Source organism: Pseudopipra pipra, chromosome 13 (assembly GCF_036250125.1).
Source record: "Pseudopipra pipra isolate bDixPip1 chromosome 13, bDixPip1.hap1, whole genome shotgun sequence".
NCBI classification, from domain to species: Eukaryota; Metazoa; Chordata; class Aves; order Passeriformes; family Pipridae; genus Pseudopipra; species Pseudopipra pipra.
In genome coordinates this window covers 607,722-629,906 of record NC_087561.1, presented here as the reverse complement: position 1 = coordinate 629,906, position 22,185 = coordinate 607,722, and the positions used below count along the sequence as shown (strand labels likewise).

General features: G+C 50.7%; 1 protein-coding gene across 1 annotated transcript in view; it reads right to left on the bottom strand.

Moving 5' to 3' along the window:
- Positions 1-7,691, bottom strand: part of AR (androgen receptor) — a 45,212-nt gene extending 37,521 nt beyond the window's left edge. The window contains exon 1 of the mRNA XM_064669525.1: positions 6,619-7,691. Within this exon, the coding sequence (XP_064525595.1) occupies positions 6,619-7,502 (884 nt within the window). The 5' untranslated portion in view covers positions 7,503-7,691. The remainder of the gene's footprint in view (positions 1-6,618) is intronic.
- Between the last annotated feature and the right edge of the window lie 14,494 nt (positions 7,692-22,185).

Here is a 22,185-nt window from a genome sequence, read left to right as displayed (position 1 = left end):
AGCTGGAAGGGATCCAATACCCCCACAGGAAACACTGCCATTGCTGCTTCCCTAAAACATGGTGTAGAGCTGGGCTCATCCAAGGCAAGAGATCACTCCAGTCAATGTTCATGTCTTACCCAATGACGACCCCAACGAGAGGTGCCTGCGCCCTCTGTGCCACGTGACCACCTGAATGTGGTGTCACAGAGCCACCCTCACCAGCTGGCCCAGGCTGTCCACAATGGCTTTGAGGCATTTGCTTCACCTCAGTTTGAGGTGCAGAAAACCCTCAAAAAAGAAAATTCACTTGCAAGAAGTAATGAATTGAGATGAACAGGAGGAGAAGCCCATGGCTCCCAGGCCCTTACAGCAGCTCAGCCCAGCGCTGCCTTCGGGCTCACAAGGCCATCCAGCGGTTTTTCACTTGCAAATATGTCCAAGACTGCAAAGCCCCTGGAAATACATTGGGAATGCAGCGGGAACCAAGCACCACAGGCAGAGCTGATGCATCTCAAGACACAAGGTCATCTTGCAATACACCAAACACAAAAATTCTCCTCTAACTCAGGTGTGTGTGGGCTCCTGTGTCAGGTGTTTTGGGCTCCTGGGTCAGGACCATCCCAGACACCACTGCAGCCCCAGGGCTGACATAATCCCATGGTACTCATCATCCTATAGCACCATGCTCCCAGGCCTCATGCTGAGTGGCTGTCCAAGGGGAATCCTCTTTTTTTCTACATATTTCCAATGTCTCAGAGCCATCCACAGCTGCAGAGATCTCTGTGGTCTCCCAGGGCAGCTCTGAGAAACAAACAGTTTTTACTAGAATTCATAGAAAGTCTCCCACAGAATAGTTTTCTTTCAGTAAACACTCATTTGATAAATTTAAAACATTCCACAGGATGATAAAATAAATACAATTATTTCTTTTGTAATTTTAGTCCACAATCACTAGCAGAAAGTATCCACTGCAAACCCAAACCCAGCAGCCTCCAGCAAGTGCTCCAACTCCAGACAGCAACTGCCAATGGAGAACTGTCAGACTGGGACAGCCACCTTCAAAACAGCAATTTATAAAATATGAATGAGGGTCTGTGCCAAGACAGGAGTTGAATTAATGGGAATGACAGAAAAACACAAAGAACTGACCTACTGCTCTCTACTACAAATTATTCTTAACCCTGTGGAATGAAACTGCTTTCATCACATCAAAACAAAATATTCCCATATGACTACAACATTTTCAATATCTTAGGAAATTTTAGGATTTCTTCCTGCAGTACATGGCACTGTTTCCAGCTTTCCTCCCAGCTCAGGAGCACGCTCTCCTGCCATGCAGACTTTGCCTTCTGATCCGCTCCAGCTTTCCCGGTGCCTGTTCCTCCCGCTGCCCACCCGCAACCCGCCTTCCCCTCCCCTTGGGACGCGGCAGTGACCCCTGGCACAGACACAGAGCGGGCTGTTGTCTCTGCCAGCGCCCAGCATGGCCTTGGAGCTGGCATTGCCCCTCGGATGCCACTCGCCTTCGCTGCCTCGCTACAGTGTTTCTGCTTTGATCCTTCCCAGGGCTGTCCCACACCTTCCTCACTCTGAGAAAGGGACCAGGGGCAGTGACTTCCAGGAATCGCGGGTTCTGTGGCTCTGGGACACGGTCCCAACTCCACACCCACTGACACCCGTACCCATGGTGGGGTTCCTGCCCTGGGAGCTGCTACCCATCCCCGTGGCAAAGATCTTGTCCCAGGGAATGACACCCTGGGACTACTGACCCAGGGGTGACTCCTGTCCCCTGGACTACAAAACACACTTTATTTCTTATTCTCAATCAGCATTTTGACACTTCGAGAACATACTTCTGTCCTCAAAGCAGCACCAAAGCACTTCCTATTGTTAACTGGCTCTTGTGCTGGAATGAAGTTCTCCTAACAAGAAAACCAGTGGTCATGCCAAAGACTGGCTGCAAGGAGTAATGCAAAGCACAGCTCATCTGTGCAATAGATAAATACCGAGGAATCTGTAAATAGCAGGAAGAATGTAAAAGCTGCACAAGCAGAAGGAGAGCTGTCATGGGGAGATCCTGTACAGCTTTTTGGGCAGATCCTGTACAGCTTCCTGCTCGGAAGCCTCGGGAATACAAGATAGAGCACACAAAATGCCTATGTGACTCCAACCCACTGGTGTCCTTCAAGCTTTCTGTGGATTATTTCCTTGGCAAAATTTTCTGATTTCTCAGCCACTGCTTCCAACACCAAGTGCCCCATAGAGCCTGATCTTGCACTGCAGCCAGCACTTGAGAGAAACTAGGGCAGAATAATCATTGCTGATACAAAGCATGAGACTATGGAACCAGTTTCCAGAGGGTATGAGAGCTCAAAAGTTCGAGACGTGAAGAAGAGGATGGGACAGCCCAGAGGAAGATGGGGCAAGGTCTGCCCTTGAGCAGTGAAGAGGCAGAGAGATGCTGTGTGCTGTCAGCAGCCAGGCAGGTCCCACACAGACACCCCATGTGTCTGCCCTCCACAGCCCAGCCCCTGTCAGGTTACCCATCTCTCCTTCCCAGTGGTAAAGGCAGAGCTGGAGCGTGAGAGAGCAGGGAAGAGAGGGAGGGACAGACGGAGGAGGGAGGGGAAAAGGGGGAGACCGTTTTATGAGGCTCAGTGTATGTTCGGGAGGAGGCAGAGAGTCCTGCAGTGCCTGCTCCAGAGCAGTGTGGGGCAGCGCCCGCTCGGCTGCTCCCCTCGGCCCGAAGGGTTCTCCTTGCTGAGCACAACTCCAGCGTCCTGATGGCTCCAGTTACCTGGCCTCAGCACATCACTTGTTTCACAACCTCAGCTCCAGCCGTGAGAGATGAGCACCCTGCCACAGCCTGGTAACACGGCAGCTCACGCCCCTCTGAGCCCCGAGTTCCCTGGTCCAGCCCCAGTGCTGCTGTTACTCTGTGTCTAACACAGCTGTCCCCCGCCCCTCGGCAGGGAAAGGATTGAGAGGTGCTGAGGAAGAAATTTGTTGGTTCCTGATAAATGGAGAAGAGAAAACAAACAACAAGCTTGACTCTGCCAGGCTCCCTGTCCCTGGGTCTGTATGGGCCGGAGGGACCGGCTGCCCACACAGCGTTCTGCCACCCTCCACTTGCTTCCAAAAGAAATATTTACATCCTATGGCCAATCCCCAGAGCAGAAAGGTCACACTGACAATAGCAGACAGGAGGGTCAGCCTCTTCCCAAGGGCTTTGGAGTCCTGTCAGCACAGAGCTGGGGGTCCCCAGAGCCCTCCTGGGACAGGGATGCTGGGGCAGCTGCTGCTGGTCACGGACTGGGAGTGAGGGCAGCCCTGAGAGTGGCCTCCTGCCTCATCTCATCTCTCAGGGTTAACAGCTGCCCTTCATCCCTTCATCTCTTTGTCAGAATCTTATCTCCTCCCTCCACAGGCAGGAATTACTGCAGGTGTTATCTGTAAGCTGTACCACAGTTACAGAGCCGAAATGATTACAGAGCCCTCGAGCCAGGCGATGCATAAACATGTGGCACTGGCCCAACCTGATCACAGCTGGACTGGGAAGAGGAGCCACAGGTAGGTGTGACCAGCAAACACCAGGATTCCAACCAGTATCAGCAACAGGTAACACCAGTGATAGCAAATGCCACTTAAAAACATCTGAAGCTACGTGGACTGCAGATTTTCCTGAGCCAAGAGATCCTTAAATCCTTTTCTCCTCTTTCATTCCATTGTTTTGGCAGCAGCTCCTTCTCTGATTCCATTTCAGCTTAAACCAGAGGCCAGCCCTCCCTACCCACCGCTGTGATTCATCTTCCAAGTCATTCTGATGGTGGAACCTTGGATTTATTCTATCAGTGCTGTGTCTTGCTCCTGAAAAAGGTTTTTCAGTCACCTCAAAGACTGCTGGTAGTAATGATGCAACAACCAGAGCACAAAGATGAACAGCTCAGAGTCTATGGGGTGACAAAAGCTGGGATTAGTTTGCTAATTACACATAGGCACAACTGGCCCAATGAAGGACACTGTAGCAAAAGCTTTAAATTAACCCAAATTGTATTAATGTCCTCAGTCTTTCTGTGTGATGTGTCCGCACCTCTAAATCCAGACACCACCCTGCCATCCAAAGGGGCAGAAGTGGCTACAGACCTGCCCAGGAGCAGCAGCCATCCCAATTCCCCCCAAGTATTAACAAACTGCTCATGCTTTAGCGTCATATGAGGGGTGTTTGACTCTAACTCAAAAAATACCTATCCATACCTGGCCACAACTGCAACAGGGCAGAGCTGAGCTTGGGAGAGCTTCACCTGGAAGAGCCACGATCCTGCTGGCAGACAGTGGGACCATTCGGAGAGGGAAGCAAGTGAGAGCAACACACCTTGAAATGCTCCTTATTCTCCAAAGCAGTCTGTGTGTGCCGCTGCCCTCGCCAGCACCTCCAGGCACAGGGAGCAGAAGCACCAATCGCCTCAGGCTGGGTGAGTACCCAGGAGTGCCCCCCACTGCCCTCACAGAGTGCTGAGGCTGCATCCTCTGAGGCTACGAGGGGAAAGCTCGCTGGGCAATGCCATGTAGGACAGGAGCTCAGACCCAGCACCAGACACAAGCAGGGGGGTGCAGGTCCAGAGCCAATCATCCTTCCATCAGGTAATTTTACTACAGAGCCTCTTAGCTCCCATGACTCTTTCTCCTCGCAGGCATTGTTGCCTGTAATGCTGGTACACGACCCACTAGGCTCCAGCAGCAGCAGAGCTGTTCCTGTGCTGGCACCGCCACAGATCCAGCAGAAAACACAAAGCCACAGGAATGGGCCAGCAGCACACTGTAAAGCTAATGGAGGCTTTGCTAGGATGAAGTGTTAAACCTGGCAGTGATTAACACACATGGCTTGAGCCAGACCACGACAGAGCACTCCGCTTTCCTTACGGTGTTTGAAAATTGCATCTGAACACAGAGAAAGGATAAATCCCGTCAGCCCATCATACCTTCACAGCAGCAGGGTAGTGCTGTACAAGCACTGGAGTTCAAAGGACAAGATATTGGTGTTGAAAAGGTCACTGTGCCAGCTCCGAGACTCCGCTGATCCCACAGAAGTCTGCCAGGGGAAGCAGGATGCAGTCACGGCACACTGAACAGAGCCGCAAGGAAGAGGAGGATACAGCACTTGCCTCAGGAATGAGGGAAATGTCATTTATCTCTAAGGCATGACTCGGGCAAAATGTACCTGCTGCTGTCTGGTCCAGCCCCCACGACTGCCCACGGACCTCCATGGGAGCCCAAACCTGCTCTCCTCAGCACAATGTTCCCTGTCCGTGCAGGATCCTGCACAGGCTCTGCAGGCAGAACAGCTCACGGCCGAGCCTTCTGTCAGCACAAACCTGCACCACCATCACCAGTATCCGGAACGCTGAACTTTTCCAACTTGATTCCTCCCTGCTCCCTCTGTGCTGATTCCAGCAGAGATTTATCCAGAGTCCAGAGGCATACCCGGGACTTGCACAGCTCCTGCCACGTACGAAGCTCACAGCTGGGTGATGCTCACAGCTGGATTCTTTTTGACCTATCTTTAGTTTTATCCCCTTATTTTTTTCCAAGCCCTTAACTTCTCTGTACGATCCCCCAGTAAATCACTGCATGGATGGAAACTGCCACAGTGCCCAAACGAAGCCATGAACATTTAATGCACAAACAAGCCCAGAGGCAGCACAGTCACCCCATGCTAATTTAGCGGGAAAATGTAGTTGTTCAGTTCAGCCTTTGCTCCCACCATCCCGAGCACCACAGGGTGAGCATGTGGATGCAGGACTTCCTTGACTGCAGACCTCAGCTGAGGCCTCACACACTCGTGGCTGAGGCTGCCTCTGAGCCAGCAGAAAATCGCTTGTGCAGCCCTGCCTCCCTCCCGTTTCCATCAACACGGCCGTGCTTTGCCGTGCTGACAGGTGAGCACGCAGGTACCCACTGGTTTAGATCCTGTACACGATTTTACAGAGGTGGTTCATCGCCTTTTTTTGAGGTTAATTCACCAGGAAAAATTACTTTTGATCAAATCCTACTTCTCAAACAAACTTCTCCTTCCCTGCTGCATTCCCAAAACCCATTCTAGCTCTACTTTAAAACACATTTTCTACCTGTACTTAAAAGAGCCCGGAAGCACAGGTGATGTTTTTCTGCCGCTACATTCGGGGTTCCCTGCTATGCACAGCGCATTCCGGGCGCTGGGAGGATTTTAACTAGATCTTAAGATCCGTCCGTGCTTCAGGCACAGCATCCCGATCCTGTTCACTCCCAGCGGCGGGGAGCGTGAAGAAATGCGATAAACACAACGATCTCACGAAACAGCGCGGGCACCGGGTACTCCAAGGTACTCCTGGCACGATCTCGCCTAGTCAGTCCCAAGCGACAGCGTCCCGGCAAAAGGGAAGGTGCGGCAGCGGAGAAGGGGCACCGAGGACAGAGCGGGGCTGGAGTCGCGCGGTGCGCGGGGCAGCTGCGGAGGCAGAGGGGCGGCCGGAGGGGCGCGGTGCAGGGTCGGGGTGAGGGGTGCAGGGTGCCGGTGCCGGTGGGATGCAGGACGCGGGGTGCCGGCCGGCGGGATGTGGGATGCAGGGTGCAGGATGCCGGTGGGACGCGGGTACTCACCGGAGGTCGCCGTAGGCGCCGGCGTAGCCCTCGACCCAGGGCTCCAGCTCGCTCTTGATGCCGGCGGCGGGGGCGGCGAAGGGCGCCCGGCCTGGCGGGTACCAGGCGTCGGCGGGGCAGTCGGCGGGCGGCTCGGGGCACGGCCCGTACAGCTGCCCCTCCTCGGCGAAGAAGGTGGGCCAGGGGGGCGCGGGGCCCGGCGGGACCAGCTCGGTCCCGAAGCGGCACGGACCGCCCCAGCCGCCGCCCGCCGCGGGCCCCGGCCCCGCCGCGCTCTCCAGCTTGACGCGGCCGAAGCCGCGGGGCAGCCCCGGCCCGGCGGGCGGCTCGGCGGCCAGGGCGGCCGGGAAGGCGGGCGGGGGGTCGCGGGCGGGCGGGTGCGGGGCGCGGGGCGGCCCGGCGGGCACGGCGAACATGCAGTCCTCGCGGGGCAGCGGCTCGGCCGGAGCCTCCAGCGCCTCCAGCGCCAGCCCCATGGAGGCGGACACGGCGCGGCACAGCTGCCGGGCGCTGTCGCCTAGCGGGTCGTCCTTGTCCGCCGGCTCGGCCTCGGGCGGCGGCAACAGCGGCATCGATCCCGCTTCGCCCAGCAGCTCCCTCAGTTCGCCGGCGCAGGGGAAGGACGAGCCGATGGCGGGGCCGGCGGCCGGCAGCGCCTTCCCGGCGGCGCGGGGCTCGGGGGGCGGCAGGCAGGCGGGGGAGCCCGGCGGCGGCCGGGGGCTCGGCGGGCAGGGCGCGCTCGACGGCAGCTGCCCCGCGCCCGGTTCCTCCCGCGGCGGCTGGAAAGCCTCGCAGACGCTCTGAAAGAAGCTCTGAAAAGCCCCGCGGAAGGTCCTGCCACCCGGCCGCGGGTAGACGCGGCCGACCCCCAGCTGCACCTCCATGGCCAGCGAGCGCAGCAGCGGCGGCGGAGGAAGGCGCGGCGGGCGCGCAGAGCTGCGGCGGCGGTCCCGGCCCGACCCCGCGGGCCGCCTACCCTCGGCGCTGCCCCGCGACGCCCATCGCCGCGGCCGCGGGGCGCGATGCTCGGTGCGCGCAACAGGCAGGGAAAGTTGGCTGCGGGGGCGCGGGCAGGTGCGGCGGCGGAGCGAGGGGCGGGCGGGGGCGGCCGCGGGGCGGGAGGCGCGGCGGGGAGACCGCCCCGCGCCGCGGCTCCGCCGCGATTAACCCCGTGACGGCCGCGGCGGCAGCGGCGCCCGCCCGGTCCCCCGGCGGCCCCGGCGCAGCGCGGACGCGGAGCCGCAGCCTCGCCGCAGTGCCCGGGCTCGGCGCCTCAGCGGGGGATGGCAGCGGGACGAGGCGGCCCGGCCCGGCGGGGACAGCGCCCGCCACCGCGGCCCCCGGGCGATCGCCCGCCCCGGCCCCCGCGGAGCGGGGCAGGGCGGGGGCGCGGCGGTGGCTACCCCGGCCTCCCCCCGGCTGCCGAGAGCGCGGGGCCGTGCAGATCCCCGCCCCGCCCCGGGCCGGCCCGGCTGCCACCCCGCTCTCCCCCCGGATGGCAGCTGGCGCAGCTGGCCGGACTTGGGCAGAAAAACGCTCTTTTTTGCGCTGACGTGTCGGCGCTCGGCATCTCTCCCCGGCTGGGCTCTGGTCGACCCCTGCACCATGTCTCTGTTCGCTCCTGCCCGAGGACCGGCCGCCCTCTCCCACCCCCCGCTGTCCCGCGAAGTGCCGCAGCCCCCGCCCGCCGCAGCACGATCCATCCCGTGGGTATCCCTATGCGGGTCACGCACCGGGATGGAAATCCCCTCGCTACCAGAGACAATTAGTGCAGGACCTACCGTAAACAAGGCTTGAGCTCCCCTTGCTGGTCCTGCAATAACAGTCCTAAATCAACTTCTGGGAGGCACCGTCCTCAGGCAATTTGGGAATGGAATCATTTTCATTCGAGGGAACTTAACGCAAGCCCGTTATTTTCAGCCCCTTTGGAGACAGAGGGGAAAAAGTCATAAAGAAGCGGAGCCCATGGGGAAAACAGAGAGACTTGTCCAGTCTTTTAAAAGCCTTTTTACAAGCTGCAGAAGATAAAAACAAAAATCAAAGTCCAGCCAAGCAAAATTTGGCGATGTCCTCCATCCTGCTTGCGTGACCGAAGAACCTCATGTCCCGACAGCAGAGCAGCTGGAGAAGGAGGATGGAGGAGGGCCGGTGCACCGGTCGGGACGGGGTCATTGCCGCTGGCTCCTGCCGGGGGCAGGATGGCCGTGGGCAGGGGCTGCCACACCCCGGGCTCTGATGGCCAAAGACTCTGCCCAGCTCTGCCTGGCCACCAGCGAGGAAGAGCATTTGCAGAGAAACCTCGTCAGCTCTCCGTGTGGGTGAAACACCAAGCTGGGCTTTAATACCAAGTCTTGTAGCCCCTAAAACACTGAAGCAGCAGAGCTAACACCTGAGATGGTGAAAATCAAGGGAGATGCTGTAAGATATGTGCTGCCTAGTGGATGAGGATTCCAGGTCTTTGCTCTTCCAACCTCCCAGAGCTGCCAAGCCTCTGGAGTGAAATACAGGGACTCTGGAAAACACCTGAGGGGGGATTCTCAGCATCAGCCTCAGGAACTGTACTGGGGAAGGCTGAGGGCCAGGGCTGCAGCGTGGTATCGCTGTGGGAACAAAGGCCTCTGTGCCTCAAACAAGACATGGGGGCTGACCAGAGTTTTGTTTAACTCCACTTTTCCCACAAGGAGGAAACATCCTCAGCTCATACACCCTGAAACACCACAAGCTGTGAAGACCTCAGCACAATTAAGACTTCTGATGTTCAAACAGCCTTTTCTGTCTGGGACGGGATGTGTTTGAGCCTCAGCTTCTGGCTCCTGGCTCTGTCTCTGGCTTTGATCCTACTGCTCACATTCCCCTGCCCTCTCCTCTCTCTGCAGCATCCACGAGGCCCTGGATTTCCCCCCAGTCTGAACATTACTGTGGGGTTTGTGGGATGTTGATCGCAGCAGAGGCGCAGAAAGTGACACTAAAAAATGGTTTGTGTTCTTCCCAGCCTGCAGAGCCAGTACTTCAGTTATGACTGATGATCCACGATGAAGATATTTTAAATTAATTTCCTGAACAGACATCTTGCAAGAATTTTGTTTACCTGGTCCTCAAATGTTTCGTTTAAAATGGATGGAATGTGAATGGATTTTCCGGGTGTGCATGTGCACAACTGCACGTGCTGGTGCTTAAGGCTCTATGTATTTTAAACTTTATACTTGGTTGCCAAAGTCATCACACTGAGTTCTAGAGATGTCCTTTTGTCAACTTGAATTTGATATGGGTTTCAATTTTATTTTCCCATTCTCCCGATAACACTTATTGAGGTAATTTGTCTCTGTAAATGGTTTATAAAGGGTGAATTTAAAGTCCCCTACAGGTATTTATAAGGGACCTTTCCCGTAGGCTGAGGTCTGAGTTGTGGATGTCATGAGCAGTTTGGTCTTACAGTTCAAGTCAATTTAAAAACACGACTCCAGTGTGTGTCACAGAACAGGTGCTTTGTCTGGCCTCATCAGGAGCAGAGTGAGCTCTGATTCAGGCAGGAGGAGATGCTGAGGAGATCTGATCCAGCACAAGATTTCAATGCATCTTCATCTCGAAGTGTATAAACAGTCTCAGTGAAATCTAGGAAATACTCCCGTGCTTAAGGTTAAGGATTCACTTAAGTGCTTTGCTGGATCCATACCAAAATCATTCTTTACAAAGTGCTGTCAAAAACATTGGGCACTAAGAAAATACTTTTCCTGATAAAATCCTTTGGCTCAGAATGTCCCGTGTGACTGCTCAGAACTGCAGCAAACAACATTTTTCAGAGAGATAGGGGCCATTCCATTAAAAATTTCTCTCCAGACCCAAAAGTAACAGCTGGTCCTTTGTTTCATTGCCCCCCAAAAAAGTCGACACCGGGTGATCTCTAGGAGCCATGGAGAGCTCAAATGTTATCGCAGTCCTGCGGAGCTCGCCGGGAGCAGAATCAATCATTTTTCACCATTAATCTTTAGTAAAATGAGTCCAACGGTTTTGCCTCCATTCCTTGAAGCCAGTTGCAAGCATAAGCCCTTAGCCAGTCACATAAGGAATTACCCTGGTGGTACTCCTGGTTTTGTGCCATCCCAGCTGTGAGATGTCTGTGATACACCTTCCTTGTCAATGTCCCCTAAATGCTGAACTAACGGAGCCCTTTCCAACCATAACAGCCTGAATAGGAAAAAGAGGAATTGTTCCTGCGGGGCATTTAAGATAATGGCAAAGATTCAAAAAGAATCCAAGCACAAGCGTTATATCCCACTCTCCAGTGAGGCAGAAGCAGCTGGATGAGTCAGAGGCACTTCAAGCCTCAGTGGTGCTTGTGCAGGTTGGGACATGTCACTGCTCCCACCTAGTTGTGACAGGGAAGGGAGGACTCAACGGCAAGGAAGACCAGGTAATTTAGGGGAAAGAAACATGCACATAGGCGAGAGAGGCTGGTTTGTACTCTTCTGGATGCTGTGGCCAGGCTGTGAGCCCATTAGGCTCCAGGGACTGGAGGAGCAGCCAGCCTGGCCCTCCCACCACCGAGACAGGAGCCTGCAGGACACCACGCTGGTTACTGCTGCCTCCCACAGCTTTTCCTCATTATCCCATCCAATCTGTTATTCTTAGGCTGCCTTGTGCTACACACCAGTGTTCACTGCTTCTGTGCACTTTCTGAGGCACTACCCTGCCCCTCTGGAATAAGGAGAAAGCGTGCTTGGGTAATAAATTAAAGGGAAAACTAGAATAGTGCACCCCCAATAGACACAGTAGAGATGAAAAGTATTGGACAAGAAAAGCCTCACTTAGATGACCTCGTAAAGAAAATCATAAATATGGGTAGTGTAGTGTCTCCAAAGTGCCTCCAGTGAATCAAAATTAAGAAACCTCTTGGTGCAGGAGTATGAAGTCACCAGGACAGCTGTAGTACAATATCTTAACCTTACACAGAGGTGAGAATAATTTACAGAGAACTCAGAGAAGCTGGTGGGTTTATGTTCCCCACGTGTTCTTCTGCAGCACAAAAGTAACTTGCTGATGAAACAAGTTTTCAGTGATTTACCTCCCTCCACTCTTCAATTACTATTGAAAATTTTTGTCTTACAGTACAAAAACCTTTTAGTGACATCATTCCAAGGCAGTAAATCTTGGCATAAGGAAGCCACAGAGACTCCCAGCCCTCTGCACCCAGGGCAGATGTGTAATTTCTGTAATGCTGCTCCCATGGACAGCAATATGGGGTGTTTGTTCCTTAGGCTTTACCTTTGCTTCTCCAATTCCAGCCTCAGCAGCACACACATGAGGATGTGCACACACGTAGACACACACACCTCAATCTGGTCCTGTCCTGGGAACAGAGGTTACACCAGTGGTTGCAGCCCTTCTCTGACCCATTGGGTCACTCACCAGAGAACAGACATGCTACTAAACAGAGTGTTGGTCTGTGCCTTGCTCAACCAATAACCAACATTTATTGACTTTAAAATTTTAAATTTTTATCTGGAACTGTATTGCCCAAAACCTCCTTTGCAGAGCTCATTATTGTTCCTTATGTGATGTTCTCTGGGTACTTAAATGAACTGTTGTTACAAGTTCACTTGAGGAGTCTCTGTGCTTGCGAATTATTGGCAGATGTTTCATTTTTCTGAAACGTCAAGAAACTGGCAGCTTTACTAACAGAAAAATAAAGGAGAACATTTTTCTTGTTATGTAGCTCCATATTAAACATGAGCAGTGTGCAGTGCCTGCATGTATTTGTATTCTGTTGTTGTTCAATCTTCCCCCCAAGGAATCCATCCTTTTGATATCCAGCCCTATTTTGAAACAGAGACTAGAAATGCCCTTTCTGTGCACTCCGGTTTTGCAATCCTGACAGATCCCCCAGGGCTGGCCTGGGGTCCACCTTCCCCAGAAAGCCGTGCTCATTCCCAGGGTCACTCTCTAACTGTTCCCACTGTGATCCCTGGCAGGTTTGCCGTCCCTCTCCCTGCAGACAGAGAGAGCCGCTGGCTCCTTCCTGCCTCAGGGAGGCTGGGGAATGGCTGCCTGTGCCTCTCCAGCTGGAAGCCAAGCACCACATTTCATTCCTGGTCTCCTCTCCTCCTCCTGAGCCTGAGACCACATTGGCCGCAGCTGGCAGGAAGGGGTCAGGAGGGAAAGCCATGCCTCGATTAGTTCCTGCAGACCTTCCCTTTGCTTATTTTGATGAATTTTGTTTCATGTTTATTCAATTTACACACAGTTGTAACCCTTCAGAAACAGTCTGGCACAGCATTGTGTTCTAACTCAGAGTCAGCCCAAAATTGACTTTTGGGCTTGTTGGCACCAAATGGGCAACAGCCACTGAGAATATAAACTCGTTAGATGGTTTTCTCTGCAGCAGCACAGCCCAGGTGTATCACAGAGCTGGTCCAGCACATCAGCACACACTCAGTGTTTCTTTCAGACTGGTATGTTCTGTGATCCCTTAAGCACATGCTCTGCAGTGCCTATCAATTCTGCAAAGAGAAAAGGCTTTTAGCTGTGTTAAAAGCTGAGCCAGCTCCATGGATTTAGTAGAAAGAGTGGGCCAATTCATTGTATTTCCAATTCATATTTTTCTCTGCAGAGAATGGGTCTTTTCAATAGATTATCTGCTTTTCTTGCAGACCTTGGTAATGACACTGCAAACGTGTATGGGCTGCCCGTTGGGTAACTGGGACATGCTGCCTTATCTGCCTGTCCATCTGCAGGAGAGTGCCAGGTCCTGCCTCCTGTTTACTGACTGATTGCTGCCTTCATTGTCTTGACTAATTTGGCAAAGTGAAATACAATTCCTTATCCAACTCTATCTTCTTCTCAGCCATATGAGAAAGCTTTGCATGCAATCAGTGTCATGGAACACTTCCAGTCACTCTTAAGGTGGGACCTTACTGCTCTTGGAAGAAATTATAAATTTTGAGGGAAAATGCAGGACCAACAGCTGCAGAGGCTGCTATATAATGATAAATAAAGTAAAAAGATGTTATGGAAAGAATCATCTTCCACGTCCTCTCTGCCCCTCCTTAGGATGGTTAGTGGGCTACTATATTGGAAAAGATGTCTTTTCAAGGAGAAGGAAGATCCTTTTCCTCTGTGTAAGGCTACTGGAATGAAAGACAGAATTCTCTCTGTTAATCTGTCCCTCTGAGTGGGCCAGCCTCTCTGCCTCTGTCCACAACCCTTCCCCATACATCAGTTTCATTCACTACTGCTTTGTATTTTTGTTTTTTTCTGTCTTTTACACGTCCAATCACTCTGCTTCTGCTGCTGCTGGGACTGGAGATCATTCATGGTTTTCCTTGTTCATCCATCTTCCAGTCACTCTGTGGGAGCAGCTCACAGCTTGTGTGTGGCCATGATGAGGAAATAAGGAGAAATTCATTTTTGTAGATTTTGTTCAATAAAAACACCCCAAAGCATGTCTGTTTGGGTTCTGTGAAAGAGAGGGTTTGAAAAGCCAGATTTGAACTGATCTCACAGAGCTGTGTGAAGGAAAGATCTGCTATTGTCACAACCCTGTGGGAATGGCAAAGGTGCTTATTAGATTAATCATAATTGAGAGTTGGCTATAAAGCAAGAATGATGCCTCTTAAGGCTCACAGGTGGGAGAGGGTTCAAAGTAAACCAGGATGGTCTCTGATTCCCTCTAGTGTTTTGCCATAATTACAATTCACCTGTAAGAGGTACAGAGTCTGCTGGACCCTCTGCTGCTGCTGCAGGGAGCTGTTGCTGTTCTGGGTCAGAAGGACACTCAGCGGGTCCCAGGCAGGTCTGTACCTGTGCACACTCTTTAAGCCACTGCAATTACCTTGCATTGCTGGGGAAAAGGAATTTGAGTATGATGTATGTGGGAAATGAAAAAGGACAGGAACCTTTCTGTTTTTTCTGCCCTCTGATGTCCACCAAGGATCACAGCTTAGTCCTGGCAGGAACTGAGCAACCTCTTGTTTCAGAAGAATTCCAGGAAGGGTTTGCATAAACCAGCTGAGGAGTTCCTCACTCTGTATGTGACTCTGTGACTCCAATATCTGTCCTGTGCCACTGTGTATAAAGATACTTTCACTGTCCAGTTTATTTTCTTCTCACCCAAACATCTATTCAGTGACTATTTCTGAGGACCACTAGGTTGACATCAATCTTATTTTCAGCTATCATTTCTCCCTGAGGCATAACTGAGCTCCTTCCCACTACTACAATCCAGATTCCAGTACTGGGCAGTGGCTGCCCAGTGTCCTTGGGAGTCTATTTGATAGTTGCCTGTCACCCTTAGGAGTTCATGTTCTCAGTGGTGGAAGCAAGTGCTCCAACACGGTCATTCCTCAGCAGCCCCATTGCCTGAGAGATGATATTTAAAAACTGGAAATCCAGTTGGTTTTCTACACCATTCCCAATCCTTTTTTGTAATTGAACCATTCCTGTTGCTCCCACTGACTTCCCAACAAACATTTTAAAGCTTTCTCACTTTTTCTGTGGCTGTATGCAAATGTTATCAGGTGTATGTCCTGGCACCTTTCACAAGCAGAGCACCAGGAAATAAACCCTAATTAACCTGCAAAACTTCCTTTTAAGGTAGGCGAGCTTTCTGGTCCTCCATCTATCCATGCTACTTTCTCTGGCTTCTCTGAACTCGTAAAACAGTCAATGTCAGAATTGAGGTTAAACTCAGAAATCCTGAGCTCCTGTTCCTGGGATGTGACCTTGGTGCTCCCACAGGAACCTCCCCGTTCAGTTTACAACTGACACGTTGGACAGCCCACATCAACAGCCACAGGAGACTTTAACCCCCTCCTGTCTCCACCCCATCTGGAAAGGCTGCAGGGGTGGGGATGGGCAGGTCTTCCTGCCTGCACACGGTTCAGGGAGTTTGCCCTGAATGTCAGGGAGCCTTTCAGCTCAGTGTGAGATATCTGTGTTCAGTTTTACTTGCCCTGGACTGGGCATCTCTTATTTGCACTAAAAGTCACCATAATTACCCTCCCTTTAAACAAAGAGTTTAATACACCGAGGGGAATTCACTTAACTCGAGCCATGGCAGATTTATAGATATTAAATGGAATGCCAGCAGGTTGTTAGCACTTCGGGAACCCCAGTTTGTTACTTCATAATCACATATTTATTGTTCCCTCAGCACATTGTTTCTGTCTTTCCATTAATTTATGGCAGATCTATTAAGCTGCCACTGCTGAGCTTCCAGGCCCTGGGCTGTAACTCTCTCCAGCCCTGCTATGATTGCACTTTCATTCTTCTGGTGCTGGTTTGATGGAAATCAATATCAGTGCTCTGAGAATATATGGCAGCATGTTCTGCCCTATGAAGCAGGCACAAAGTGAAGCCTGGGAATGATCTATTCTCTGAGGAACACTCTCCTTACAAGAAGGATTAATTATCCTCAAGCCCAGGTGTTGGCTCTTTGGGTGTGAGAGCTGACAAACCGAGCCCAAGGTCTCCAGAGTGGGGAGCTGGATGCTGGGTGTGCTGCTGGGCCTGGGGGAGGGAGGAGCAGCCCCTCACACAAAAACTTCCCAGGCTTTCCCACCCAGCACTGTCAGCACATCCACACCCATGCTTGTACCTTATCCATATCCTTTTAGGTCTTTCAGTCCAAACTTGCAGTTCTCATTTTTTTCTCCTGCTAATTTACCTCTCTCTGCCCTGCTCTCCTTCTCCCTCTCTATTTCCATCGAGGTCTGGGGTATCTGTGAAGCTTTGCCAGAACACCCAACCCTGTGACACTTGTCACATTTCTGAAGGAGGATTAGGGCCCAACAGCGCTACCCAAAAGTTAGGAAATTAGGTGAATTTCAGGAAGAATTCTTCATGGAAAGGGTGGTCAGGCATTGGAAGGGGCTGCCCAGGGAGGTGGTGGAGTCCCCACCCCTGGAATTGTTCAGGAAATGGCTGGACTCAGTGCTCTGGTCTGGGTGACAAGGTAGGGATGAGTCACAGGTCGGACTCAATGATCTTGGTGGTTTTTTTCCAACCTGAATGATTTTGTGAATCTGTGATTCTATGAAATGAGGTGCATTTGTAAAGACCTGCTATTTTAAGGGGCCTTAGAGAGGTGAACTTATTGCAAAGGCAATTCTAGTTCCAGAACTCTCTCAAATTCAGGCCACTGATGTGCAATTGCCCATCGGTGAGGGCAGCATTTAGGGCAGAGTTCCAGTGCACTGAACCACAAAGAATTCATCCTTCCAACAGAGGTTTTTATTTTACTCGTCTTTTTCAGTTGTAGTAAGAAGTTCAGCTGATGCACTGAAAATCCTTGTCCAAATATCAATTTATTTCAAAAACTTTTTAAAGACAGGTTCTTGTGTTGTGCAGTAGTTGGAGTTTTGCAGACGACTCATTACCACACAGGGAATAGCCTTGGGAATGCTGCTTTGTTTTCTTCCTTTATACCTCTGCCTCTTCTTTAGAAAAACACAAATTTTAAGTTAATGAATAATCTAGAACTCTACAGCTCTTCAGTCAAGTTTAAAAGCATGTAACAAAAGAAACCCAAAGTTTCCACTTTGTACCCAAAACAGTAAAAAAGGGCAAAGCAGTGCATGAGGGTTTGATTCAGCAGCCAAATCACTGAGTGCACAGTTCCAAGGACAAACAGGCATTGCTGAGCCTGTGGGAGCTGTGGGAGCAGGTCCCAGAGCCCCCTGTGCTCAGGGAATCTGTGGCAATAATGGATTGTAGCTGCAGCAAAGTAAATTAATGAAACTTGGGATGTGATTAGGACCATTTTAGAGAAATGGAGAATGGACCAAATTAGCAGAAATTAGAGCAGGAGGAGTCTGAGGCTTAATCAGTTGTTTCTGAAGAGAATTCCTGAACAGCAGTAGAACCAGGGCCAGAATTCCAGGCCCCGCAGACTCAGCTGTGCTGCTGTCCTTGAGACTATCAACACAGTTTGTTTCCTCTGCAAATCTTGCATTCATTTCTAGGAAAAGAAATCAACAGAAATGGTGGGAGCTGTTCCCTTTTGCATATAACCAGCAAGGTTAGCCTCTAGGCATGGTGATGTGGACCTCTCTTCCAGGTTTGGTGCCTCCAGGTCAGGAAATAGTTACAAGTATATTAATAATAAAGCCAATAACAGTGGAATAAAATAAGTGCCATCACTGCCATCACTGTCACTGAGATGAGATGTCAGCCAGCAGAACCAGCCCCACTGGCAGCACTTCAAACAGACACTGTTTGCTCTGCAGTTCTGCAGTGCCTCAGCTCCTCGGGCCGGCTCGGTTTGTCTTGCCCAGAACCAGGCTCACACGTGTCCAAAGGAACTTTCACGTCAAACAAGGCATTTTCCTAGTTAGAGGGACGCTGAGAGAGGCGGGACTTTCCCCCCGTTCAACTGCAGGATCTACATTAAGCATCTGCTCCCTACCAGTGTTTTGGCTGGGATTGGAGTGAGTGACCCCAGAGCACCGACAGAGGCAGAGGCAGAGTGAGAGGAGAACTTGGGCGTGCTCAGCCTTCCCAGTGCTGCAACACTTCACACCCCACTGCTGTGACAGACAGCTTTGGGCTGCAAGCTGACAGCCAGCAGACAGCAAGGATATCAGCTCTTGCTGTTCCAGCTCCTCTCTCTGTCTGCCCTCGGGTTCCTCTGAGGTGTGAATGCAGGTTCTTCTCTGTATGTGTGTAAAAAACAACAATCCATTCAGATACTTATGAAAAGGTTTAAGACTACTTCTTTGTGCTTAGAAAATTAACCAATGCAACTGAAATTCTGCTCAAGGGTCCAGCTGAATGGAGGAAGCCATGAGCATTGCGTTTGTATGGAGGGATATATTGTGACTGTGTGACGGTAACTTTGTTCCTCTGTGAGGAGAACACTCATGCTTATGGATTATCTGAGATGAATCTGCGTCCCATAAATCACATCAACATGGCAGGAAGGCTGATTCTGCCAGGGACATTTACAAATTCCACCTTAGGAAAGGTGTGAGGCTGCAGACATTTCACCAGTGAGGCTGGAGGTGGCGACACGGCAGTTCTGCCCCGTTATTCAGATCCTGCTCCAGAGTCAGGAATTACTCGTCTACTGCAAAATCTCTCTCTTCAGCATACAAAAATCTGAACTAGGCAGCATTATCAGCAACGTTAATTGGCTAATTTAAATCCTTATCTGACCAAATCAGTCTGTTCTGTCTGAGGCTGCTGTTTCCCACCTCCCTGAAAGGAAGAGACTCAGTGAGCCACAGGGGACTGTCACAGCACACAAACAAGGAGCAGTGCCTGGTTTTATCTGGCTGAAAGCCCATGAAATCTACTCTATTCTGACTACATGTTGAGCTCTTTCACACTAACCAGTATTTTTTAACATCCATATTTCTTAAGACCTTTCGGAACTGATGAAATATCCATCCCAACCCCTCTATGTGGGAAAATGAACCCGATACCTGTGCTCAGATCCTCCTGCTGCCCAGGCTCATCAGCATGCACAGCCCACACTGAGCAGCAGGCTCAGAATTCTGAGTTCTGTCACCAGCTAAAATAAGTATCCTATTATGCACACTTTGGTTCATATCTCAGCTCCTCGAGTTAGCTTTGACACCTAACCTGAAAATGTTACCAATAGGTAAAGAATTTGCATATATTAAACCCAGATCTATCTCTTATGCCCAATTGATACAAATTAAGGAAAGGTTGCTAGTTTAACAGGAATCAGAACTCTGTTCCTGGCTTTGTCACTGGCCTGGGAAAGTCTGTTTTCTGTTGCTCTTTAATCTCCAGTTTGTGGTGTTCCCTGTGTCTGAGTGCCAGCTCTTCAGGGTGAACACTGTTCACAAGTAGGGTGCTTGGAAAGGGCTGACCTGGCTTAGACTCCCCTCAAACACTAACACCTACAACATGCTGCTCAACACCACTCTGTGTGTGCTCCAGTCTGCTGTGTTCTGGTGCACAGGGAAGGGAGGGAAAATCAACACACATTTCCTTTGCCACTGCTCTGGGAAGGAGTGATTTGGGATTTCTGAGCTCAGGCCACCGCCCTGTCTATCTTTGTAGGAAGGATTGCCCCCAACAGTAGATATATTCAAAGCAGAATATATGTCTGCTACACTGCTAAATTATCCAGAAGTTTCTGTTTTCCTTGTAAAAAGCTGAGAGAAGCTAAAGAAGGTGGGAATGTCAACGGCCTTTTCCCTGAGCATCCCATGTAGCCTCCAGCATGTGAGGTGCAGCAGTTGCTTTATGATCCCTCCATTCCCACAAGAGAATTCAGAAAGCAGAAACCTTGTCTAAATAAAGACAACCTTGGTGAAGCACATCATTCCAGCCAGTGATTTCTGACTTCTGTCAAGGCAGCCCGCAGTCATTGCAAGGCCATGAGGCAGGAACAGGGAGCAAAGGAGCAAGAAAGACATTTTTGTGGAAACAAACAAGAGAAAGAGCAGCCGGTGGTGAGAGAGGCATGTGAGTGCTGGGAATGCCTCGGTACTGTCCAAGGGAACACTTCAGGACTGGTTATTTCCAGACAGGTGCTTTCCAGAGCAGGGTTTCCAGCCTTTACACCCTTCCTAAATCCCTCGTCTAATTCTCAACAGCCAATGTAAGCAGGAGAAAAGCAGCACAAGCGCCTGTGCTTGTACTACACTCATCACGTGGCACATGTATATGTTAACCCCAACCCTACGTGTATGTTACTTTTCTTAGATATCTGAATTTCCCTTGAAAATTTGCATGCTGTCAGCATTCAAAAGAAGCTGGATTTCAGCTGGAACTCAGGGAGAGCAGGGGGTGAGCACCCCATCTGAGACAGCTTAGCCACAGGGGCAGTTTGGCACGGCAGCAGCTTCCTTCAGCCACAGTATCTGTTCTGCCAAAGGTAATAAACTCAGACACACGAGGCTTCTCCCCACCCAGCCAGGTGGTTGCACACAGGCCCGAGTCTCATTTACTTCTCTAAGTCGGGACCTTGGAAAGAAGAACCCCTATGCAGAAATGTCCCTGCTGCCTAATGCAGTCCCTAGGTAAATTTAATCCTTAGATCAACTACAGCTGCAGTTCAATTGACTGTAAATTCTGTCTGTGACACTTATGATGGTTGGAATGAAAATTGTTCTGAGATACCCTCAGCAGAAACGGGAAATAAAGAGCTGAGCAGCTGCTTTGACACTTCAACAGGAGCTGATGGCAACAGGGGTAGGCAGAAAAGTCTGTCAGATGTTTGGATGTTCTTTCTTCTCCAGACACATGGCTTCTCCTACCCACATCAAGGGAAGAGAAGTGAGGTGGCAGTGGCAGGGGTCTCACACAGCCCCACCGGTGTCTGCAGGAGACAAACCCCTGTGGGAACTCCTGCACGTCCTGCAGCAACTCAAACACACAAAGGTCCTCCAGACCACTCCAGGCACTTGCTGCCTCTCCAGCTGTGCACAGGCTTCTGCGAGTGTGGTTGTCCACTTGCAAGAAACAAGAAAGTGCTAAAGTTTAACAGTAAAACTATTTAGATCTTTCCTCTGGTTGAAGGCACAGGAAGTTCGTCCATGAGGGTCTTAGATAGGTTGAGATATATTCTAAGAATTCTCTTTGCCTTTTTCTTATGAACCTACTGCAGAACTGCTTTTTAAAAAATTCTGTGAGAAACAGTGATGTGAAACATCTGGAACTCAAGACTATTCTGCTCTCATAATGATAAACTATAAATTCCTAATCTCTAAGGGATATTCTGTATATCCTATTGAGTTCATATTTGATGAAAGACTTTATCTTAGCAAATTCAATCCATGGTCCAGAAAGAAACTTGGTAGGAATGTGGCACCATGAATGAAAGACTGGATCTTTGCTGAGGTGCCTGTTCCAGGATTTAATCTCCCTGTTTTTAAAAATGAGTCCTTGTTTCTTATTTTAATCTCTCTGACTCTGGAGTGAATTCCAGCCACCACCTTTTTTCCTCCATCCTCCTCAGAAGAGGCAGGAATGGGCCACATATGCTGCACAAAGAAATTATTATGGAGTTTTTTTCTCCTTCCTCTCTTGTCTTTTTGATTTAGAAATTAAGTGAATACAACTTTAAAGCTATGTTACTTTGCAAAGGTTGTATGTTGCAAAATTCTCTTGACTTCAGAGCTTCATTCCTAAAACTCTCTGCTGTCCAGCAGTTCTGTTGATCTCAGAGCTGGTGAATTCACTCATGAATACTTGTTCAAGCCACATGTGACAAACCAAAACCAGGAATGAGATGGAGATGTTTGACGGTACAGTGCACATCAAACAGCCCTTCTCTTCCTTCCACCACTGCAGGACCATTATTTCTGTATTACAAATATTCTCTGAACACAAAACCTCAGGTTCTTTATCCTCAGATCCCTGACCCAGCCCTGGAATTAAGATGCTGACCAAAAAAGTAATGTACCAAGGTCATGTACTCCATGCTGGCCTGCCAGAAGTCAGAACATGGTCCCCCTGGCCCTGTGAGGTACATGCAGTTACAGAGGGACTTTCTTCCTCTGATCAGAGGGGTGTTCCTAAATGAGAAACACTACTGTGTTCAGGGAAATGATGTACATGGAATCCAGTTTCTAATTTTGTACTGGATTCCAAGTT